The 23,648-nt window shown below is 57.3% G+C and overlaps 2 protein-coding genes and 1 non-coding gene across 9 annotated transcripts in view; all 3 read right to left on the bottom strand.

Moving 5' to 3' along the window:
• Positions 1 to 7,435: 7,435 nt before the first annotated feature.
• On the bottom strand, positions 7,436 to 15,679 carry RCC1 (regulator of chromosome condensation 1). 3 transcript variants are annotated; one of them, XM_035562372.2, is made up of 13 exons: positions 15,643 to 15,679; positions 15,347 to 15,392; positions 14,897 to 14,942; positions 14,092 to 14,149; positions 11,624 to 11,708; positions 11,322 to 11,509; positions 10,821 to 11,000; positions 10,632 to 10,728; positions 9,913 to 10,035; positions 9,543 to 9,698; positions 9,086 to 9,205; positions 8,489 to 8,641; positions 7,436 to 7,910 (listed from the first exon to the last, which is right to left on the bottom strand). In XM_035562372.2, exons 5-13 carry the CDS (start codon positions 11,694 to 11,696, stop codon positions 7,735 to 7,737), a joined length of 1,266 nt encoding a protein of 421 aa, XP_035418265.1. In that variant the 5' UTR covers positions 11,697 to 11,708; positions 14,092 to 14,149; positions 14,897 to 14,942; positions 15,347 to 15,392; positions 15,643 to 15,679; the 3' UTR covers positions 7,436 to 7,734. The 3 variants fall into 3 exon arrangements, with proteins under 3 accessions (XP_035418265.1, XP_035418266.1, XP_035418264.1); XM_035562373.2 differs by lacking the exons at positions 14,092 to 14,149; positions 14,897 to 14,942; positions 15,347 to 15,392; positions 15,643 to 15,679 and adding an exon at positions 13,049 to 13,087; XM_035562371.2 differs by lacking the exons at positions 14,092 to 14,149; positions 14,897 to 14,942; positions 15,347 to 15,392; positions 15,643 to 15,679 and adding an exon at positions 12,307 to 12,368.
• LOC118255852 (small nucleolar RNA SNORA73 family) lies at positions 15,039 to 15,243 on the bottom strand. Its single transcript, XR_004781044.1, has one exon. It is a non-coding gene; the product is annotated as a small nucleolar RNA SNORA73 family (small nucleolar RNA).
• A 1,422-nt stretch (positions 15,680 to 17,101) lies between the features above and the next one.
• The window catches only part of PHACTR4 (phosphatase and actin regulator 4), a 64,032-nt gene continuing 57,485 nt past the window's right edge, over positions 17,102 to 23,648 (bottom strand). For 3 of the 5 annotated variants that reach the window (XM_035562360.2, XM_035562361.2, XM_035562359.2), the window contains 7 exons: positions 23,058 to 23,281; positions 22,466 to 22,616; positions 21,779 to 21,834; positions 20,844 to 20,905; positions 19,920 to 20,057; positions 19,158 to 19,234; positions 17,102 to 18,587 (listed from right to left, as the gene is read on the bottom strand). In XM_035562360.2, coding sequence (XP_035418253.1) covers positions 18,572 to 18,587; positions 19,158 to 19,234; positions 19,920 to 20,057; positions 20,844 to 20,905; positions 21,779 to 21,834; positions 22,466 to 22,616; positions 23,058 to 23,281 — 724 coding nt within the window. In that variant the 3' untranslated portion in view covers positions 17,102 to 18,571. The remainder of the gene's footprint in view (positions 18,588 to 19,157; positions 19,235 to 19,919; positions 20,058 to 20,843; positions 20,906 to 21,778; positions 21,835 to 22,465; positions 22,617 to 23,057; positions 23,282 to 23,648) is intronic. The other 2 variants (XM_035562362.2, XM_050715165.1) reach the window with 1 other exon arrangement.

The following is a 23,648-nucleotide window of genomic DNA, read 5'->3' as shown; positions in this document are numbered from 1 at the left end:
GCACATCCTGCGGCGGCACTGGCCCGGGGGCTCTGGACTGCATTTCCACTGCTAAATGCTTACAGATGGGTCCCTGGGAGCTGCAACCCTTCCTTCCTCTCACCTTCCCACAGCCACGTCTGCGCCCATGAGGTCAAACGGCCCACAAAGGACGGGGCTCATGAGGAACGGTAATAGCTTTTATTGGGCAAATTGATGCTGCTGGAGGAAGCAGGCGAGCACCCGGCTGCACCTGGGGCTCGTGGGCTGGAAGGAGAGGCTGGCTTGTGTCTCTGTTTTTTCCAGTTGCATCAATTTAGCCTAATAAAGGCCATTACCTCCCCGTACCAGCCTTACCTTGCTGCAGAGCTGGTGCAAATTGCAGCCTCCCCGTTTGGAAGGCAGAGCCGACGAGACAGCCGAAGCAAATTTGTTTTTCAAAGGACCAAATGGGGCAAAATTGCCCATTTGGATCTCAGATCAAGGCTCTCTGGGGCACGCAAGCAATCCGTCTCCTCTGCAATGCATCCCTCCCTGCCTGAGGAAAAGGCTCTCACACCTCCCACAAGGGTGAGCCTCAGCTCCACGAGAGGAGATGCTGAGCTGTCCAGAAGCGGTTGCAGATTGCCAGCTTCAGCTCTCCACCTCCTCCCCCCTTGGGGGAAGAAGCCTCAGCCCCATCTGGTGAAAAAGGCTCCTGGTGGGGAGCTGCTTCGTGCTGAGGTCCCTGCAGGAGGGAGATGTTCTGCAGAACGGGCATCTCAGCGTAAGCTCCAGGATAAGGCTAAAATCCAACTTGAGAGCTCAATTTGGGGATACTCCCAAAAAAATCAGATGACCCCATATCACCTTAGCCAGTGCCTCAGTGTCCCCTGAAGATGCCAATGCCAAGAGCAGAGTTCCCAACACAGCAGTGGCTGCACAGTGATGAGACACTGGGTGCTGCGGCACGGGGAGGTGACCATGCTGGGGAACCATTTCCCACCCCCATGGGGCTTTCTTCCCATCTGGGGAGCCCTGCCAAACTCAGCCTGCTGGAAAACATTCTGCGATGGCCTTAAAGCAGGTTAAAAGGCTTGTGGTCATTACTTTTTAAACTCACCCACGCTCTGGCAGAGCCGGAGCCAGGACGCAGCGAGAGCAGGGCGGTGCAGGAGCACGAGGAGAAATGGAAAGCAGAGGAAAATCTTAACCCCGTTTCCACCCCAGGAGCTGGGAACTGAAAACCCAAGATGCTTACAGGGAAAGGCAGAGGCTGTTGGTGTAAATTTGCTGGTAGCTTGATGTGTGCCAAGGTTTTGTCCCGGATTAGTGAAGGCTCCCCGTAATGCCCCAGCTCCCGCAGTCAGGCAGTTGCAGGGGGGTCGTGGCTTTTCTCAATTTAGGTTTTGCTGAATAAAAAAGGACATCTGTGGGAAAAAGGGACCACTGATAGCAAATGCTGCACGTGAGACTTGGGAGTGACACGGACCTGGAGCACCAACCAGCTGCACTTCTCAGCAGCGCCCTGCAGGCACCCGAGGGCTGATCCTGCTTCTCCCCGCAGTGACGCCTGCCCAAAAAACAGCCCGGGAAAGTGGGGCCCAATCCTGCCCCCGCTGGGCGCTCGGAGGGCACTCTGCATACTTATACATACCTATGTACCTGTACACCTCTCTCTGTCTATAGGTGCACGGAACTGAAGCGGCTCTGCGCCCCCCAGCCCTGTCCCCTCTGCCCCAGCTGCGTGGTGGGGACGGCGCCGGGTCCCCTGCCCGGACCTCGACCTGCTTGAGCCACCGCCCCCAGTCCTCGTGATTTGCTGGCATTGCTGTATAGGATCCATGCTTTCTAAATAATAAAAAAAAAAAGAGAGAAAATGAGGTTCCAGCTCTCCTTTAATTCTTGGATGCTGAAAATGAGTGGGGATGTGTTTGGGGGGGGGGTTGATGGTCGGGGAGGGGCTGTGCTCCCCATGGCACCCTTGTGGGGAGGAAAACCAGCAGCAGGGGGGCAGGGTGGGGTGCTCACCCCAATTATTTCATTTCCAGTAGTGGAAGGCAAGTGTAAATGAGACAACGCTTGAAGGGAGCTCATACAACAGCTTCCCAGAGATGAATCCCCATCCTGCATCTCCCAGCCAGGCTGCCAAGCTCAAACAAAGCAGGATTTCTCTCTTTTCTGGGAGTGCAGGGCCAGTGCCACATTGCCACATCCTCTGTCCTGCTGTGAACCAAGGCATCGCTGCAGTTCCATCTCCAAGGTCTGAAAAACTCTCCCATGCTGGGAAAACGCAGCCCTGCTCCGCACCGAACCGGCGGCGCTCGAGGCGGCTCTCTGTGGCCGCCGCAGGTCATCAAGATACAGTTCTAGTTTAATAGCCCAGCCGCTCAAAGCCTGGCCCAAATGACATTTGTAATTTAAATGCAAATGAGGATTTAGTGCAAATGCAACAGAAAGGGGCGTTGGAGCCTGTAACTCTCATGCCGCTTAATGAGACTTTGGGTTTTAGGGTGTTTATCGCTTCTGGCACGGCACCTTGGGAAGCGCAGGGACGGGAGCGCGCGGGGCTGGAGCAGAGCATCCGTGGGACCTTGGCCAGGGAAGGGGAAGCTCGTGAAGGTCAAAATGCTCATGCGAGAAACCAGAGGGCAGGCAGGAGGGGGAGCCCGGTCCCCTGCATCCAGGACCCTTGGAAAATGAGCCCCATCCCCGGCTCCAGCAATTTCACAGCCCAGAGAACAGAACAGGCGGCGGTGCCAGCCGCGCTTCCACGCGGCCCCTGCTCACGTGCACCTCACAGAAAGTTTCAGGGAACACATTTGCAATCCTAGAAGACATTTGCTGCTGCAGAGAACATTCCTCTTTTTTTAATCAGTCCACAAAATAATGAACCCTAATGTAACGCGCTTGATTCTTACACGTGTGATTAATTACGCAGCCGCCTGTTTCTTTGCACCACGGGTCTAGACTGACTTCATAATTGCATTATTATGCATAAGGAAATGACTAAGTCTGCCTGTCGTGGCGAGGACACGGAGATATCTTCCACCACCCTTTCTGCAGAGGAGCCTGGGATGCGTTGAGGCTCTCAGGCCTGAAGAGATGCTTCTTGACTTGTGATTTATCATTTAAAAAGCAAAAAACAACCCGCCATGAATAATTACCAGGGCTTTTTTTTTTTCCCCCCCTTCCCCTCCTCTCAGTTACGAACCCTGCTCAACTCGTGCCTTCATGCCAAAGCTAAAAGCAGCTGAGCCCTGTGTGAGCAGCACAGACCCAATGCACTCCAGTGCACAGCCCCGTTATACTGGGACGTACTGGGATGTACTGCCCGCACTCCTGCTCAGCGCTGCCCTTACCGAGTGCGGTGGGACCAGGCGGGGCAGGTGCCCGGCCCTCTCATTTGGCTGCAGACTCATCCTTTAGGTCTGACGATGTTCCACAGGGCGGTTTAATTAGCCAGCTCCCAGAGCCCAGGGAAAAAAGGCTTCCGTTGTGAACGCTATTTGATGGGAGGATTTGGCGACGTAGGTGTTGGGTGGGGGTCATAATTAGGGTTAGGGTTTGGAGAGAGAGAAAGCACAGAGCCCCGGTGTGCGTGGGGCTGTGTAAAGGCTGCCAAAGGCCGCTCAGGTCTCCCAAAAGGACGCCAGCAGGAAACTTTGCAATAATTAAAGCTCATTTCCTCTTCAAGGCAGGAAAAGGAGGCCAAGAAATCAACTCAGCAGCCCCCAGACCGCCTTGAAGACAGACGTGCCTCCCTCCCGGGGGTCCCTGGGGAGCGCTGCACAGGTAGCTGCTCTGCATCCGAGAACGCAACCGGAACAACAGAACAACAATCGCTCAGCGCGCGCAGCGAGACCAAAGAGCCTCACAACGCTCATCCTCCGCAGATGCTAAAAGCCCCAAATCCACGCTGCGATCGTATTTTTCCCGTAAACCGAACACTTCTTGCACACTCCGAACCGTAGCGCATGAGGACCGGGAGCACGGGATTTGTGCAAGCCGGTGGTGGTGAGGATCAGGCAGAGGGAGCTGGGGGCCTGGGGGCTCTGGGGGGCTTGGTGCCTGGTGAAGGCAGCACCGAGCTCCTTCTGGCCCCAGCTCCTGAGCAGTGCCGGGCGCGCTGATCGCAGCCGTTCGGCCATCCGGAGCCGTTTGTCACGCTGAGCCACAGGGAAGGTGACAAGAGCCACCCCTCAGCAGTGCAGAAAGCCCCAGCCGTGCACTAAGTCCTGCACCCCACAGCTGTTGTGGGGATGGGGCAGGGCTTGTCCCCCCCCGTCCCACCACAGGGCCCAAATTCCTCCTCTTCATCCCCAAAATGCCCCCGCCTCCCCCCACAACCAACCTGCCAGTGCAGAGCCACGTTAATGAGACGTTTCCCTTTCCTCAGTTGTTTTCCTTCCCACCCCTGTCCTCAGGGGCTTCATCCTTCCCCAAATTTGGAGCAACCTCCCCCTGAAGCGTCACTCCGGCTCCCAAGACAACGCGAGCTGATTCATCAAGGCAGATAATTTTAATCTCCATTGTTTGTGTGATTGATCTCCCCAGCCACGTTTTCCCCTCTTTCTTGAAAAGCCGCCTCGCTCTGCAGAGCTCCAGCAGGCTCCTCACCCGCGTGGGGATGGTTTCTGCTCCCAGAAGCGGGGCAGGTGGGTGCTGGGGTGATCGGGGTTGTGTTCCCAACCAGCTGCACCAGCTCCGGGCTGGGGATGAGGCTGGGGGAGCTGTGTAGGATGGTGCCATGCTGCAAAAACTGGCCCGAAATGGGGGGTCGGGGCTCAGCAATGGGCTGAGCTCAAGCCCTTACCTTTTGTTCTTCCTAAAGACGTTTTCCACGGAGTTTTGAACGAGCCATCACCTTTACAGAGGCCTTACCCTCTTCAGGAGGCACTCGCACCACCCAAGAACTGCCCCAAACCCCCCACCTCAAACCCAGACCCCAAACCCAGCCCCACCGGCCATTTAATCCCTCCGCATCCAAGCCAGCCCCAACCCCACCAGGGCTGGAGATGCGGCGGAGCGAGCAGCCGCTCCTGCAGCCCCCGCGGCCGAGGCAGCTTGTCAGCATCGCCCCGTCCGCACGCCGCCAGAGGATCCCCACGTCTCCCAGGATTAAGGCTCTCCGCACTTATTAGCTCTAAATAGGTCGGAGCGAGGCGCGTGCAGACGCGCATCGCACCGGAGCCGCCCAAGTTCAGAGCCCTGCGTCACGGCGCCGTTGGTGGGCGCTGAAAAGGGCTGCAAAGGAAAAGGGGGGGGAGCTGGTTTGTTTTCCCTGGAAGGGGTATAAAAATAACCACGCTGGTTTTGGAGAAACAGGCATTAATGCTGAGCTTGTCCCCAGGAATCAGGCCCCGGAGCAATTTCCCTCTCGGGTGTGGAGGAGTTGGAGTGGGGGCGAGGGTCCCAGGGAGCAGCATCAGGTTGTGGTGGGCACTTGCCCAAGGCTCAGCGCACGCTGATGGTGAATTACAGGGAACGGGCAATGAAAGATGCTCCCCAGGTCCACATCCCAACGTCACGCTTACACGGAAAATAAAGGAGCTGTTTGGGAGCCCAGCACTGCGGCCACCCAACACAGCTCTTTAGTGGAGATTTTCTCTCTTTTTTTTCCCCTTTTTTTCTTTTTTTTCTTCTTCCTCCTGCTCAGCACCCCCGTCCAGCTGCATGCTTAGATCGTCCCCAAATGCACCTCAGAGCTTGTCCCGGCCGAGCCCAAAACACGCAGGAGCCGTGGAGCTGAGGCTGTCCATAGCCCAGCTCCTTGTAACCCAAGTAACCACGCGCCCAAGCCCAAATCCCCAGCTGGAGGCTCATTAAGGAACCCGCTCCCAAGCCAGTTAATGAGGAACAGACAGCGGAGGCTCCAGGATGCGATCGATGTGCCTCGGCGCTCCAGCTGCAGTGCAAATGTGCTCCCACCAGCGAGCCCGAGCTCCCTGGTGGTGCCGGGGGCAGGACGGGGCTGGCCCCCACCCCACAGCTGGCCCCCGCTGCCGGGAGGGCGACGGGGCGAGCAGGACCCCCTAGGAGCCACCCCCTCCTCGCCCCGCTCCCCTGCACCCTGCCGCCCCCAGCGCCTCCTCCTGCTGCCATCCTGCGGCCGCGTCCCCACGCTGCACACGTGCACAGGCGTGCGGCACCGGGTGCGGGCACGGGCAGCACCCCAGGGTGTCCCTGCACCCACGGAAAGCGTCCTGCCACCCGCACCCAGCCCTCGCCTCGCACAGACACCAAACCTCAGCCCCTGCAGCACCGCCGGGGTTGAGAGACGTGAGCCTGGCACAAGCGCTGTGCCCACGGAGGTGCTGCCCGCCCCCCCCCCAAACCGAGGGGAAAGCCCAGGGTTTACCAAAACTCAGTTTATTCCAAACATTAAAAGATTACTTTTTCTTTTTTTCCTCTCTTCCTCAATCAACCAAAATACTTTACATTTTCTTTAAAAAATTTGACCTAAGCCGTTGTACAACCCCCAGCCCCCCACCCCCCTGCCCTGCACACACACCCACCGCTTCCCCCGTCGCTATAACTTAACACGTAAAAATCTGTCCTTGGAGCCCCCCCCCTCAGTCCAGGTACCTGGAAGGCAGCACGGAAAGAAAAACCGGGGCAGGCCGGGCACAGGGAGCGAGACCAGCTGGAGCAAGAACCGGAGACGACGGGGAGAGTCCCGTCGGTTGGAGGGATTAGGTGCATAGCTGCGTTTGGTTTCTGTCTTCTCAGCGTGGCCTTAACAGCAAATGAGGCTCCTTCCTCACCAGACGGAGGAGAAAATTAAACAGAGAAAATTAGAAGAACTAAGTCCCCTCCGTGGCATTGGCTTTGCTGGGTTTCCCAAGGTGATGGGAGCAAAGAGCAAGAGTGGAAGAGATTGTAGAAAAGAGATGGAGGGAGGGAGGTTGGGAAACGTTTGATCCTGCTCCTGGCCTCGCTTCTTGTGGGATTTTGGCTCAGACTCAGAAGTGAAGGTTGGAGGGAGGAGCCCACCTTCTCCAGCAGCAGGAGTCCCACTCGCAGCACCTGCTCCACGTGTAACGGGCAGCATCCAGCTGCAGTCCCCCTCCCCAGGCTGCAACACCCACCGTGGGGCACACGAATCCATCCAGGCCAACCCTCAGCACCTCTGCGCCACTGCGAGGTGTGTGTGTGTGAGAGGGAAACAAAACGAGAGCTCCCTCCGCAAGTCCTCGCCGCACGGGAATGTTTCTGCTGGACTGAGACGTCACCCAACCAAGCCCAGGGGGCTTTGGTGAGTGGCAGCAGACAAATCTGTAACAGGAGAGACCTGCGCACAGAGGTAAAAGATGTTCAGGTGAAGGGGATGGGGGGAGCACCTGGAGACTTTGGAACAAGGGAACCTCAGGAAGCCTGATGCCCAAACCCTTCTGTAAGTGAAGCACAAGGCACTCAGCTTTGCTGGGCCAGGAAATACCAGAAAAAAAAAAAAAAAAAAGGTGGAAAACCCATCTAGTCACAGCACTGAGATCAGTTTAGGACCAAGCTGAACTGGAGGAGCTGACAGAGCACCCGGTACCACGGGAAGACAGACACTTGCAGACAGAAAACACGAGCATCCCTGCAGATCCCTGCTCCAGCCACGCAGACACCGCCAGGACCCCTCGGGGCCCGGCTCCAGGGGCCCTCCTGCCTTCCCTGACGTGGTCTGCGAGAGAGCAGAGCTGGGAACCAGCCTCCCAAAAAGAGACCAAGGGCAGAAGGTGGGTGTGTGCGCGGGCCCCGCGATCCCGCTGTGCTCCAGCCGCTTCATCAACTCTGCTCCTTGTCCTTGACCAGCAAGACAGTGTGTTGGCCTCCGCTGGACACGGCCAGGACCACGCGGTTTTCCAGCTGCTTGCCCGTCATCTGCACGGGGCTCCAGACGTCGTCCTCCTCCCCGGTGCCCAGCTGGTAGTTGGTGCCCATGCCCCAGGCAAACGCTCGCCCTGCAAGAGAGGCGAGACGAGTTTGGGTTCTGGGTGAAGTTCTGAAATCCCCAAGCAAGGGGCAACCGAAGGGTGCCAGAGAAGCAGGCGGGGGTAGGAGAAGGGAGGTGTTTTGGCCTCCCTCAAAGCAGTTTTTCATCACACAGCCTGCTCCCAGGCCAGGTTTCCCCCCCCATCCATCGACACGCTGCCTGTTCTCGCGTGATGGCAAATCCTTCCCACAGCTGCGGGCTGCACGTGTTCCAGGCAAGCCAACACAGCGCCGGAGCACACAGAGCTCTCGCAGCAGCCGAGTTCACAGCTCGGAGAAGGGACCAGCAGGTCAGCGACCCCCTCCCGGGTCAACACTCTTCCCCAAACCTTGCCGCCAAGTGCCCACAAAAATATCTGAGCAGCTGCTGCTCTGCTCCCGCGGGCTGGGTGCTTGGCAGGGGCTGCAAGCACTGGGACCCGGCTCAAATCCTGCCCCAGCAGCATGTGATGAAGCCCCGGGGGGGCTGAGTTGGTTGGGCAGCACCCCAGGAGGGACAGACGAGGGGCGGGCAGCGCTCCGTGGGCAGGGAGTGCCTGCCACTCACCGTCACTGCTGACAGCGTAGCCGACCGACGCGCCGCACGCCACGGAAGAGATGCTGGGGAGGTCGGGGATGACGGTGGGTGTGCTCTTCTCTTCTGCCCCTTCCCCGAGGCCTAACCGGCCGTACTCGGCCCGGCCCAGGCTGTAGGCTTTACCTGGGGCACGAGAGACGTGCAGGAGGTGACTCGAAGCGGAGGGAAGCCCGCTGTAGGCAGACCTTTCCTCCCCCAGAGCTGATCCCAGAGGAGCTGGGAGCACCGCTCCTCCCTGCCACGTCCCGCAGCACGCCCCAGATCCCAACGCGGGGCCCCCAAGCTGCACAGTGGGGGACAGGACCCTACGTGGGTTGCTGTTATCACCCCGGTCTCTGCTTCAAATCCATGCCACTTTTTCAACCGGGCTGTGCTTCTGGAAGAGCCAAACAGCCCCTTCACGGCTCACCCACACGGACGCTGCAGCCACGCTGCCCTGAACACCAGGGACTCAGAGGGATTCAGCGTTTCCCCCGCGCCCCAACACCTCCCCAGCTGGGGCGAGACCCACGGGAGCCCTGCTGCGCTCGGCACAGCTCCCAGCCCCCCCGACCCACTGGGGCTCACCCTCCGAGTCCACGCAGACGGTGTGGTGCTGCCCGCCGGAGAACCCGAGCCAGGACTTGGTGGAGTTCTTGAAGGACGTCAGGTTCTGCGGGGAGAAGCAGGGCTCGGTGCCCTGGGTCCCTGCGGGGCGGGACGCACAAACCCCGGCACGTCAGGAACACGGGCACGGACAGCCCAGGCCAGGCACCGGCACTGCGCCATCCGCCCGGGGCTCACCCCACTAACAGCCCAGCTCCCCCAGTCCCAGCGCTGAAGGGTATCGCGTTTCTGCTCAAATCCACGGGCTGTGAGGGCTGGGACCTAAACCCAGAGCTATGCAGGGTGATCCCCCGACTCGTTTCCAGCTCCAGTCCGTCCTACACCGGGCACTGGGAGCGCACGGTGAGTTCAAGATGTTCTGGATCCCCACCAAAGCCACCGAGAAGGCAGGAGATCTGGAGGGACCAAGTAAACTCACCCAGCTGGTGGTAGTTGGAGAGGCCGAACCCGTAGATGTGTCCTTCCTGCGTGACGGCAAAGGTGAAGTAAGCCCCGCAGAAGGCGTCCTGGAAGCGCATCTTGCCTTTGTTGCCTCTGCCTCTGACAGGGACACGCTGCGGGACCAGCAGGCGCTCTGGGGACAAGAAACAAGGCGCGGTATGAGAACTAGTGCTTTACACCCTTTGCATCTCCCCTTAGATCACCGAATTCAAGCAACTGATTTACAAATGAGCCCCTGAGCTGCTGGGGAAGGGACAGGGTGGGTGGGTCTCTGCTCAGCGCTGGAGCCCAAGCACGCGGCCCGCCCGCCGCAGCCACGAGTGTCCCCGAGCACCAAAGCCACTCACGCAGCCCTTTCCGCCCTCCTCGGTTGGCGAAGAGCTCCGGCACTCTCCCCAGCTGGCCCTGCTCGCCGCAGCCGCACGTGAACAGGTCGCCGTCCATCGTCAGCATCACCAAGTGGTCGTTCCCTGCGAGGAGACGTGGGAGGTGAGCGAGCAGCAGCCACTGTCCAGACCCTCGAGGACCCCAGCAAGACCCAGGGGTCACAGGAAAACCCCAGCTGTCCAAGCCTTCTAGAATTCGGTGGGGTTTGCTGCTTCTTGGAACACTTGAAACACCAAGATCTCTCTTCCTGATCCCATTTCCCCATTTGAAACTCCACAGAACTTTCACTGGGACGGTTTACAGGCACAGGCGCCCCCCAACCTCACCTGGGCCCTGGATGAATTCCCTGGCTGCTCTGCCAGGGAAAATCCAGAGAGGGTGAGCGCCTCAACCCCACGGGCTGACAGTTAGGGCACTAACTGTAAAGCATTTCAGACCAGCCGTAAACTAACTGTACAGCTAAACTGTAAAACATGTTAATATTTGACCCAACCTGATTTAAAAACAACACTGGGGCTAGCAGAGACACGAGGTCTGCCCTCTCAGGAGCCAGAAGGGAGCAAGCAGACCCTTGTACCCAGGAAAAAGGGCATGGACCCTCTGGACCCTCACCCCCCAGCCAAGGCTGAAACAGCCTCGTTCAGCAGCCTGACCCGTGCACACCCAGGATCTGGCTCACCTGAGACAATTTTAACGACAGGTGAGCTGAGCTGGAGGAGCACAGGGACAGAGCTTGTCTTCATAGGCTCCAGCAGGCCTATCACCCCGTTGTTATCCTGGGTGAGGAGACACACGCCCAAATGAGTCACTGAAGCAGCCCAGCAACCCCCAGCAGAGCTTCCAGAGATTTTCTAAGAAATCGACGTACCCGGAAAGAGCCCCAGACAAAAACCCTGCCGTCATCCGTCAGCGCCGCTGTGTGGCTGTCCCCCGCTGAGACCTGCACCACCTTCTCCTGCAGCTCCACCAGCCCCGGCGTGGTCTCAGACCCTTCTGCCGAGGTGTCGCGCCCGAGGGCGCCTTCGTCGTTGCAGCCAAAGGTGTAGATCTGCAGACAGAGCGAGCCGGTCGGGAAGGGACACAGAAGTCAGCAGGACGTGCGTGAAGCCAGGGGACGGAGCCCCACCAGGCTCAATTATCCCTCTGCACCCCAAAAACTTTGAGGTCTGTGGCACAGACACCATCCAGGAGCTGGAGCAAGGGACACCTGCAAGCTGCCACCCCGCAGCTACACGGGGGCGGAGCGGGGTCCGATCCCGACCCTGCCCCAGGATACGAGGACCTCCCCGAGCTTGCGGGGGGTCGCAGCTCAGCCTCCCCCATGTCCCCACGCTGCCCCCTCCACCCCAGCCTGAAATGCCGCACTCACCTTGCCCGTCTCGCTGAGGCACACGGTGTGCATCCCTCCTGCCTCCGCCTGCACGATCATCTCCGGCAGCTGCACCAAGGCTGGCTTCTTCCTCTCCATCACGCCCTCGCCCAGGCCCAGCTGGCCGACGTCCCCCTGCCCCAGCGAAAGCACCAGGCCGGGCTGCGTCCGGTGGGACGGGTGGCTGACTGCATCGCGGGGCAGAAAGGAGGCATGCGGAGTGCTGCCGGGGTAGGGGGGGGGTTCCCCTTCCAGCACAGCTGCGCAGGGAATTCGGGGGCTCCCGGGGGGAGTTTGCTTACCTTTAAGCTTCTTCCTGGCGGGAGACTCGTCTTCTGGCACAGGGCTTTTCTTTGCAGTGCGTTTTCCCGGCATGGTGGCTCAGACCTAAACAAACAAAGACACCGTGAGGGGATCACCCAGCTGGGAGCTTGCCGGGAAGCCGCAGCGCAGCTGTCAGGATTTTTCTCCGAAGACGATCCCCGGGCCTCCCCTCTGATCGCTGCAGCCTCCATCTCCTCAGGGTCTGAGGACAGCGAGTTAGGATTCGAGCACCAACCTCCACCCCAGTTCGAAACCCCCAGATTTTCGGTTTTCTTGCGCGTTTCGCCCACCGCGTGCTCCCGCTGCCGAGCCTCCTGCAACTCTGCCCTCCCCACCAAAACCCTCCGCTTTCAAACACCCCGCGACCGTCCCAAGGGGAAGGCGGGGACCCTGGGCCCCCCCCCCAGCCCCTTATCCCGAGGATCCCCGTTTGAATCTCCCGCCCGCCCGCCCGCCCTTCCCCGCCACCCCCCTCCGGTTCCGCCGCTCCCCGGCCTTCCCCAGCCCAACACCGAGCTGGGGGGGGGGGCAAAGCTGCGGCCCCCGTGCGGAGCAGTAGGTCCCGGGCCCCCCCCCCGCCCGGTGCCCGTCCCCGTCCCTTCTCCCCCCCGCCCCTCCCCGTCCCCGCTCGGTGCCCCCGGCCCCGGGGCCGCGCTCCCACCTCCGCCGCGCCGCCGCCGCCGCGCTCCCGGCCCCGAGCATGCGCGGGGACGGCCTCGGGGGGGGGGACAACGGGGACCGGGGGGGGGACCGGCGCCCTCTGGTGGTGGCTGCGGGGGGGCCCGGGCCTGGCCCCGGCGCACCGGGCACGGGGGGAGCCCCCCGGGACAGCTGCACCCCCCCCCCCGGAGAGGCTGGGGCAGTGCGGAGGGGGGGGGGGGGAAGCGGCCGGCAGGGACCTGGAGCCCCCCCCGTGGGGTCCTTTGGGGGGGGGGAGGAGCCCCAGAGCGGGGGGATCCCCCCCGGACACTGGACACAAACGGGGGGCTCCCCGTAAGCCCCTCCGCCGTCATTCTTTGCCCCGTGAACGATGGGGATCGCGGCCGGGAGCCCAACAGCCCCGGAGCGCCCCCCCCCCCCCCGAAAAAAAAACCACGAAAGCCGCCTGCCCCAGCCCCCGGAGCAATTTCCAGCCCCGTTTTAGCAAATTCTTTCCCCAAACCGAGCGGCGCAACTCGCTCGGCCTCACGAGCTCTGCCCCCTGAAGCTCAGCGCCCCCCCCCCCCCCGCCCCCCCCTTTAGTTTTCCTCCAGGGCAGTTCCTGCCCACCCCCCAGCCCCGGGCACCCCCTTTCCTTCTCCCTCGCCAGCTCCAAGAGGCCCCGCAGCCCAGCCCGGGCAGCCGCCCCTCTTCTCCTGCTCAGAGCACCCCCAGCCCTGGGGACGGCGCCACACACTACTTACAGGCAGGGTCAAAGATCCCCCAGTGTTCAGAGGTCCCCCAGGAATGAAAGCAGCTCCAAGCCCTTCACTTAACAGAGGGGAAAGACGCCGAAGTACGGTTACCCGCATGGTAACAGCCCTAAAGCCAGAGGTACAACCCCCCAGCCCCCCACCCCAGAACTTCCGACGGCTCTAAGGGTTACAAGACTTTCATGAGTGGTATCCGCACCAGTAATACCCAGTAGCGGTCATGTTGAGCTACAACCTCCCAGTCCCAGGAGCTGAGACCGCTGGAAATGAGGGCAGGCTGAACGCCATCCAAGGGGGGTAGAACCCAACTACACAAAGTGTTCACTTGGGGCTTCCTGAGCTCCATTCAGAGAACAAACCCATGGCTAGCAGTCATGCCAGAGAGAACAGCCACACGACACCATTTCAAAGTACTTTATTTGTCAGGCACAGCATCACAGGTCCCAGAACATTCACAGAAGCCGCCAACTTCCCAGATGGACACTGACCACCAGCTGTACACCGTACCATGACTTCCATACCATACTCCCACTCTCACCCTCTTCCCCAGCACCAGGCAGCCTCCCCTCACAGCCACAACAGTTCCCACTGCCTCGCTTCACTTCTTGGGCTCCTTTTCAGGTGCAGGACCAGGAGGTGGTGCTCAGACACGTGCTCTCCCAAGCTGGGAGATGAGGCATGGAAACCCACCAGAGCCCCCAGCTCTGTGTTCCTCAGGGTGCAGCTCACCCACAGGAGTTCAGCCCCTGCTTCATTTCATGTGCCACCTCACGCAGCAGCTACACAACCCCCCGCAGCCTCTGGGTGCTCTGGTACAGCAGAGAACTGCTCTGGAGGTCGCTTTGGGCAGAGAAATGCAGGCCCCCAGCACGAAGCACGTGCTCCGAGAAGGTCACCACATGTAGGCACCTCCTCCCATTTCCAGCCCGCTCTGAACTCTGCAGAGGCTCGGACTGCACACCCTGCAGGAACCGAACCTTGGCCACCACCTCTGCTCAGCGTTTGGGCTGGAGCTGTGCTCAGGGCATACTCACCCTCAGTGGGCACGCAGACTGCTGTTGGTAGCACTCAATCACAGGCTTTCACCAGTGTCTGCAACAACAACAAAAATAATCAAGAAAGCTTATTACTTGTGTTCCACGTGGATTTTCCTACTTATAATCTGGCAGGAAGCACAATCCATTTTGCTAGTCCATCACATACATGACCAGGGACAGTACAGCCACGTGCTCCCAGCCCTCATTACGCAAACCACATGCCGCACATGCCTTCCATTTCCCTTCTCCCCAGTAAGGGCCCAGTGCTTCTGCACCCACATTACTGACACATTTTTCCCCGAGTAGAAACAAATGCCTGCTTTGCTTTGGGACTGATTAACATGAAGTCCGGGTGAGTGCACACAGGCTGTTCCTGTCCAGATGAGGCTGAGACAACAAAATGGCTGAGCTGGGTCAGGTTTCACAAGGGCAAGGGTCTAAGCCAGGGCCTCCATGACTCCGCACAAATTTGGTTCTGCTCTTTCCCAAATCCACATAATAAAGCCTCAGAAGCCAATTAAGCATCATTCACCTTCACAAACAAAAGTTTTTTCCCCTTTTTTCTAATATTCAGGAGCAGGCCTCTCATATCCTCATATCAGTCCAACAAAAGCTCAGAACCTAAGGAACACGCAAACTAAGCTTTTGCTGTTAAACACCACTATTGGTATTTCATTATTTCAAACCCCTGATCCGTTTCAGTTTGCATAAGCCAGTTAAAAGCAAATACCTGGAACTTATTCAAAGGGGAAACTATCGAGATGACAAGGTAACTACACCACATTTGTACACAATCACTCACCTTCCAAAGCAGCGCCCCCCCCACATCAAATTTTTCAAGTTAGAAGCTGCAAACAAACAAAGGGCGTTAAGTAACTGCTCTCAGACTGTCCGACCTGCACCCCCCCCCCCCCCCATGTCCCGGAACGAAGCCCCCCTGTGTAATTTGTTTCCTGCATGGTTTATCTCCTCTGTAACGGCCCGGGGGCTCAGAGAAGCAGTAGGAATATGCAGGCTGCAGACTCGAGGCCCGGCTCGTTCTCCAACGTTGTGGAAGGGGACTGTACGTCACAGGCCCGAGGGCCTACGCTCCCGTGCGCCACACGGACAGAGCCATGAGAGAGCTACTTCTCCGGGTGTCCACGTTGGGGCCTGCCCCCCCACACCCCCTTACACCCCCCCCCCAAGCCTCCCCTCACCCCGTTACACCCCCCCGGTCCCCCCTCTCCCCGCTCCGCAGGCGGACACTCACTCGGGGAGCAGGCAGGCCGAGGCCGGACCGAGCACCAGGAACGAACCTGAGGGAAGGGAAAGGAGGCGCTGAGGGGCGGCGCTGCCCAGAGCGACCCCCCCTCCCCCCCCCCGGGGCACGGCCGCCCCCTCAGCGCAGGGAGGCCGCGGTGGGCCTGGGGCTGGCTGCAAGCAGCACCGCCCTTCGCAGCCCTCAAAAAGCTCACCGGCTCCATACGCCGCAGCAAGGAGAATGGGAAAAAAACGAGAATCGGAAAAAAGAGTGAATAAAAAAAAGGGGGGGGAGGTCATACTCACCTTCCACACTCGCCACCCGCCGCCGGGGAAAGAGGAGGAGAGGCTGCGCGCCGCGGTATTTATAGAGCGTCCCGGGGGGCGGGGCCTGGGCGCTCATGCGCGGAGAACAAGAGGGAGGGCCGAGCGGCTCGTGTGCAAAAGGGGCGCTTTGGCGGGAAAGGGGCCGGGCGCAGCGGGAGCGGGGGGAGCATGCGCAGTGGGAAGGCGGGAAGGGGGCTGAGGGGGGAGATTTGAATCCTGGAATCACTGGGGTTGGAAAAGCCCTCAGGGATCGTCTGGTGTAACCGCCCCCTACCACCACCGCCACCCACTGACCATGTCCCCAAGCACCACGTCCAACCTCTCCTTGAACACCCCCAGGGACGGTGACTCCACCACCTCCCTGGGCAACCCGTCCCAACGCCCGACCGCTCTTTCTGAGGAGAAATGTCTCCTCATTTCCAGCCTGAACGCACTAATCAGTGAGCCTTGTCTGTAAGGCCACACAGGATGGGATCCCAGTTGTGTCCCCAAAACAGGACAGGGGAGGGGGGCAAGATGACCTAGGCCTGGGGGGTGTAACTGTAAAGAATAGGTGAGAAAGTCCTGGTGTGCACGTGTCCTCACGTGTAAATCACTTAATTTAGTATGCACGCCTAAACTGAAATGAGCTAAAGAACGAGATGGCCTGAGCATGCACAAGACCTGGGTTTAAGCAGCAAACACAGTGAGGAAGACTACCGACGGCCACCAGATTCCCCCCCAAAACCACCAGTGGGAACAATTGTGCCCGCATCGGGGACATTTGCATATTTTAATGAGTTATGGGAAACTGTATGTATGTGTTGGTTATTCCTTGGAAACCTAATGGATATGCACGTTTTGATTGTATGTAACCGCTGTAGCCTAGATAACTGGGCACACACACTGGGTGGAATGATCCCGTGTGTCTGGCACCACAATTAAAGAACGTCTGCTTTCTAAAACCCAAATTGAGCCTTAGAGAGTTTATTTGACTGACTTTTAGGGTAACAGTTCAGCCCAGAGCAGAGCAGGCTGAGGAGAGGCCTCATGGCGGCCTGCAGCTCCCTCACGAGGGGAGTGGAGGGGCAGGTGCTGAGCTCTGCTCTCTGGGGACAGCGACAGGACCCGAGGGAACGGCATGGAGCTGGGACAGGGGAGGGTCAGGCTGGGTGTTAGGGAAAGGTTCTGCACCCAGAGGTGGTCGGGCACTGGGACAGGCTGCCCAGGGACGTGGGCACAGCCCCGAGCCTGGTGGAGCTCAAGAAGTATTTGGACAATGCTCTCAGACACATGGTCTGGTTTTGGGGTGGTGCTGTGTGGAGCCAGGAGTTGGACCCGGTGATCCCTGTGGGTCCGTTACACCTCACGATGTTCTCTGATTCTGGGGAGCAGAGACCTTTGAACCCCCAACCCCCTCCAATAGGAGCCATTTAAAACACAACCAGAGCAGCAGTTTAAAAAAAAATCCTAAAATACTTTTATTCAATAATTAAAATCTGTTGATGAGGAGACAGATATACAATGCAATGATTTAGTCTACAGCCGTACTGTACACGGGGAAGCTGTGAGGGACGCGCACCCCCCACGGGCGAAGGCAGCGCCGGGCGCAGGGCCCGAGCCTTGGCATGGCGCGGAGGCAGCGCAGCGAGGCCTGGCCTGCCATGGGGCTCCCAAAACAGCCCGAGCACCACGCCGGCAGGTCTGCGAACAAGGCGAGCCCTCCTCTTCATTCCCACAACCTGCAGGCCTGTGATACTCCCTTCATGGCTAGTGGCATCTCACACGTGGGTTAGTTCTGTGCATGATACAGCAGCGCGCCCATACCAGATTTTAAACCCAAAGTTCCGGAAGAACCAACTTGAGATTCTCAGAAGAGCAAGAGTATCTATTTTAAGGTCACTTTTTTAAACCCCTTCTCCTCCCCGCACCTTCCACCCACACAGTGAAATTATCAAGTTTCCAGTAGGTTTTGCTGTAAAAATGAGAAAAGGCAAGTTTCACCCTGATTTGGGAGAGTAAAAAAAACATCTGAGAGGAAGCGACGGTAAAAAGAATTTACTACTACCACAGCTTCCCCAAATTAAAAAGTTTTAAAAAGGCAACAGTCATTTCCTGGTTCTGTAATTTGTTAAACAAGCCTAGATATTCTCAAGACAAGATCCATTAACATCACCGCAAGTGTGAGAGAGCAGGGAGGGAATGCTTTATACATTTGTGTTTTGTTTTTTGCCTTTTTTTCTGTTTTTAAGTTCTTTTGTTTTGATTTTTTTTACAAAAAAGATGCAGCATATGTTAATATCTATACAATTCCCTTCCAGGACAACAAACCGTTGGTCAGTAGTGATTCAGGACATTAAAGATATGACAGACGCGAGCAAATCCAAAAAATTACGAGTCACATGTCAGTTGTCTGCCAGGTCAGCACCTGCACAGGGTTCTCTGTACACAGCTAATATACACGCGTGCTTCCTAGCACATCCACTCTCCATTCCTCAGCTCTCCAACACCAGAGCTGCCAAGTTTTTCCTCCTCTAGGTAAGGAGGAGGAAACTAAGGGTTTGCACCCAAAAGGAGTATGTACAGCTGAGAACCGGGCCCGTCACGACAGAAAGGGAGCTGGGGAACGAGCTGCTCGTTCACACGTGTGTGGACTCCTGGCAGGGATGCTGGCGGCGGAGGAGAGGCGTATTGCTGAGCTGCGCGAGGTATAGTGTTCAGTTCCAGCCTGATGGCACTCGAGACGTGTTTGTTCCAGTGAAATGCTACATTCAGACAGGATTCCCCCTTCCCTGGCCAAAAGCCCTTTTCTGGATATGTTTTGAAGGCAAATCTTGGAAGAGGCGAGGTTCTACCCTTGCTGTATTGCCCAGGAGAGGGACGCAGAGAACTTCCAGTCCTCTTGGGTCTCTTGCTCCTTCTTGGAAGATTATGGTCGATGGTACCTAAAAGCCAAGTGAAAAAAAAACCAACAAAGTGTCATCCTTGGAACTTGGGTTAAACAGCTACTGAACTGAATCATTTCTGAATTCTCAGCCCTCAGTGAAGCTGTTCACAGTTTCACCTCTGCCTTAGAAAGCATTTGTGCTCTGCAAACACTCAGCCACACAGCTTGGGGGCGGGGGGAAGAATCACTCGCGCCATGATGCACAGGTTACTGCATGGGTCACATCAGAGCTAACTACCAGTGCGCTTTGTGGCTGTGGCTTCTGCCGTATGTCTCTAGCCCCAGAAGAGCACACTCTGGCTGCAGCCTCACACAGGTTTCAGAAACACCCTAAACCAGCCACTGGCCATTTTGAGTTTCCAGGATCTAAGCCCCAGTTTAGCGAAGAACACCTCTTCATGTCAGGTACCCCTCCTGTCACCCAACAACACCAAGGTGGAAAGGGATGTTAAATCCGCAAGTGCTGCACAGGTCGTTTTTCCTATGGATTTAATGCTCTGCCTCCCAGCAGCACCCCTGCAACACAGCTCTCCCAACAGCACAGACTACGCGAGCGCTGTGGTCTCACCGTGTGAACTGTTTGCTCTCCTCGTGGACTTCCATTTCACAGCTCTTAAACTCGTTTAGCTCCTTCCGGATGGCAGCCTGCGTGAAAAGGGAGAGATCTTTATCTCCTGCTGGGGCATATGACCCTCTATCCCCCATTTCAAGTGAGCTCAGACACGGCAAGAAGGTGTTGTGGCTCCAACACTCCTGCTCAGAGCTGATTTCTATCACCTTTCAGTGGTGAAGCGAAGAGTAAGAGCAGTTTTTAAACATAAGCCTGAATCCCGCAGCTCCTTTTGGTAGAGGAAGGAGCTGACTGCAGCAGCCACCTCAGCTTTCACAGATCCTTCGCACCAGGCAGAATTTAATCTGCCCCACCTCCTCCACACCAAGGCCGGGCAGTCCCCCCAAGTGGCCAGGGAAGATGAGAACAGGCGTCTTCCCCGCCAGCTTGCCTAAGCCTGCCTCAGCCTGTGAAAAACCGCACTCCCCCAACCACCGCCCCGTGCCTTGCACCCTTTTATACCACCCAGAAGCCGAGACAGGTCACGCTGCAGTGCAGCCAGTGCCCGTGTGGGCTCCGTGTCACCGTGGAGGGGGCAGGAACAGGGCTGGGTACAGCACACGTGGGTGAAGCACACTGGTGGTGCTTGGTGGGGTGGCAGAGGGAAAGACGCAGAGGTTAAAAAAAAGAAGAAAGAGCAATTCTTGGCTCTCAGCCTTTTGCTTGGGACACCCTGACCTAGCTCCCTGCCCCACCTGGGAACAGGACGCTCCCTGTTACCTTGTCAGCCGGTGTAAGCTTTGTCCACGGCTTATCTGCTCGCCGGTCGTAGTCTTGAGCATCTGTCACTTCCACATATTCGTTAAACCTCAGGATCTTCCTGGCCTGCAGCTCTGCCACTGTAGGCCTTTGGCTAAGCTGAATGCAAGAAGAAAAAGTTAGCGTGTGCCTTGTCCCCAGAGCTGCTCAGGAGCTGCCATCCCAGGAGAAACAGAGACCAGCTCCCTCACTGGGACACTGAGGTCCTGCTCACAATGCAGCCTGCAAGGGACCAGGCAAATCCTCTCACAGACGATTTACCTCTAATGGGTCTTGTTTGGATCACGAGGCCACAAGGGCAGAACCGAGGCCACACTCCCAGGAAGAGAGAACGAGGGGCTTGGGAACAACCACTGCAGGGTGGCCCCACATGACACCCCTGAACCAAGCCCATTTTCTGCTTCAGCTACAGCAGAACTCACATTTCGTACCTGCAGGCCCTTGGGAAGATATTTTCCCCAGCAATGTGTAACAGCGAGTAACCTGGGCATCACAGCTAAAAGCAGCTCTGCTCGGCTTCTCCCGAGCTGTTCCTTGTGAAATGAATTTTGGGGAGCATGGTGTGAATGTCGTGGCCACTGAAGTACTGCTGTAACAGGCCAGCACGGGCAAAACTTTCAAGTGCCAGGTGCCAAACAGATCTCACCTAGCTTGTTACACCTGATGCCAGCTCAGATCTGTCAGCGCCAAAACCGGCTGCGGTGCCAAGGGCTGGCGTGGCTGACAGACCACATTCTGCAGTCCCCGCAGTCAGAGGGCACCGGGGACAATTACACAACAGCCCCGTGACTTCACCCTCAGCAAGGCGCCTACGACGTGCTCAGAGCCACCACCGTCCACGACAGCTCTGCCAGATGGCAGTCGCAGCACGACGGCCAGCAGTACCTTTCTGGTGAGCCTGCGTTTGATCTCTCGCTTCTCGGCTTGACGGTCAGCTTCATTTTTCGCTGCCAAGGGGAAAAAAAAAAAAAAAAGAAACAATTTTTTTCCCTGTAAGCATCACAGGTTTTGAAAAGCGCCTTCTGGACTTGAACAGAGAAGAATGTCGAGCTTTATCAGACTGACTACGTATCTGCACTCACTACAGGCAGAGAGAGCAGCCCAACTCCATACCCTTACCCACCGAGCGCTCCACTGAGTGACAGTGGTAACGTGGGCCTTAACATGGCACGCGTGAGTCATTCTCTCCAGCTGCATGTATGTTAAAGATTAATGGCCATGCTGTCAAAATACATCCGAACCTCTTTGCAGATCGCTCTTCCCCAAAGCTATTATACTAATAGTTTAAAGAGAACAGCAGTGCAGATAAATATTTTAAATGGAAACTTCCTGAACTGACATTTCCCCAAGATGTTTAAAACTGTTGCAGAACAAGGTATGGCCAAGAGAAACACCGCTCACTGAACAATGAGCTGCTGCTTTCTGGATTGTATAGTACAATGCTGTGATGTCTGGACCACAAATAAAAGTCCAGCCCAAACAAAAACCTGTAACAGTCCTTGCTGTGTAACTTCAGAGCAGAGTCTTAACCAGTTCACATATTTTGCCCTGGGGTTTCAGGCAGGGGACTGGTAGTGCTTCCACAATATGATGCTTTGAACTATATTGCTTGGTGCCACCACTGAGGGCCTGATTTTATCCAGGTTCTAATGGTAACAAAGTACTGGGAAAAGTCAGCAGAACTGCCTTCCTACAGTGATGTAACCAAAGCATCTCCATCTGTACATTTCAGGCAGACTCCACGTATCCATGTACTAAAATGTGAGATGGGAAACACGGCAGCTTTTATTACTTAGGACCACCAGAGGAGCATTACTCACGTTGAAGTATGTTCCTCTGCTCCAGTTCTTCTGCTGTCGGTCTCTGACTCAGTCGTCTAAAGAAAAGCAGAACACATTACGCGCTTGTCATCTGGTCATCCATCAGCAGGGGATGAAGAACACCACTGCTTTTGTGGTCTGAGTGCTCTCAAACCTCCTCAGCGCTGCTCAGTCACCAGTGGAGATCACTGCTGCCCTGTCTGGGGCTCTCCTCCCCTCCACTCAAGCAAGCAGCTCAGCCCCAGGCCCAGGTTAGGGAAGCGCTGTGCCCCCCAGAAGCTCAGGGGAAACTTCTTAGGGCAGATGAGCAGAGACTGGAATATCAGCAGCCCCAGCTTCACCCACCACCATCAGCACTCCGCCTGCATCTGTTCTCGTCTTTATAGGCCATCTGTATTTTACGGCAGTAATGCTTCTGTAGTCCTTGAGATTTTCCCCTCCCAAACCATTTAACATCTGGAATCAGGGGCCTGTTCGGAGATATTGCTCAATGCCAGGAGAAAATTCCAGCCTTTATAACGCAGGGGGGAAAGCAACACTTGGCCTCCCAGCCCTGATCCAGCAGCACTGCCCCAACCAACCGTGGTGTTCCAGCAGAGGCTGCTTAGAGAAGACACCAGCTTTGTCCAGTCCCACCCCTCAGGCCGTATCAACGCTTCACACGCAACCCTCCTCTGCCTGTGGTACCTGGTCAGTGTCGACCCGATCTGGTTCCGAATTTGGTTCCACTCCTCCTTGCTCTTCCGAGGAAAGACAAACTTTTCTTCCTGCACCGCGGTTGTGTTCCCCAGCTTCATGGCTAGCGTGTCTTTCCTCTTCACTTTGTTAGCCAGCGTGCCTGCGGGGAGAGCGATGGGATGTGACTGAGGACGGTGGTGCCTGAGCACAGCCCCTGGCAGTTGTGCTCTCCCCCGGGGTTTGCTTTCCCAGCTCAGCACTACAGCACCCAGCCGAGCCAGAACTGGTCACTACAGCAGCAGCCAGCATCCCTGCGCGATGCCAGCAGCTCAGCTGATGCCACCCCACCTGAAGGGGTGGGACAGCACAGGCTACTGCATTAACCATCTGCAGCTGGAGGGAGAGCATCTCACCAGATGAACGTGCAAGTTTGGCTGCTGCAGGCTTTGAAAAGGCAGGGGAGAGGACGTGGTACAGCGTGAAACCAAGAGCCAGCAGCTTTGAAGCACTGCATGAACCAGCTCTTTGATACAGATCTCAATACAGCCAGGACTGAGTTCATCAGGGGCGAGGAGGGAGAGCTGCAATGTCAAAGCCTTACTGTTATGGCTTTCATCTTCTTCCTCATCCTCGTCATCTTTGTACAGGATGGGCCCCTCCGAGTCAGAGTCGCTCATCCCTTCGTCTCCCTCCTGCTCCTCTGGCAGGACCTGGGGTACCAGCTTTGGGATGACCGTTACAGACGGCACATCTCCAATATACACACGAGGGCCCGGAGGCTGCTCTTCTTCCTGGTCTTCATCTTCCTCTTCCTCATCGTCTGGACTAACGAGAAGCACACTATTACATCTCAACACATCCCACGGGGGCTGGGGAATACCCTGGACATGAAGCCCTGTTAGCTGTGCTCAGCCCATAGAAGGCAGGTCTGTGGGAGCCCCGTAACCAGAGACGGAAGAGCCCCGTGACCCTGCTCCGTCCCCTCTCCCCAAAACACAGGGAGCTCTGGGGGGAAATGCCAGAGACAGGTTCGCTGCAGAAACAAGCAATCCTCTTGCCACCCTGCGCTGGGACTTTCAGGTTCAGCTCTGGTACCACACGAGACAGCCCCTTTCCCACTTCCCTTTGCAAAAGGCAAGGTTAAGCAGGCCACGACTGGATGAAATCCAGAACCTCGTTTTGTCCTAGTGCA

Source organism: Cygnus atratus, chromosome 23 (genome assembly GCF_013377495.2).
Source record: "Cygnus atratus isolate AKBS03 ecotype Queensland, Australia chromosome 23, CAtr_DNAZoo_HiC_assembly, whole genome shotgun sequence".
NCBI classification, from domain to species: domain Eukaryota; kingdom Metazoa; phylum Chordata; class Aves; order Anseriformes; family Anatidae; genus Cygnus; species Cygnus atratus.
This window is presented reverse-complemented; position numbering and strand designations above follow the sequence as displayed.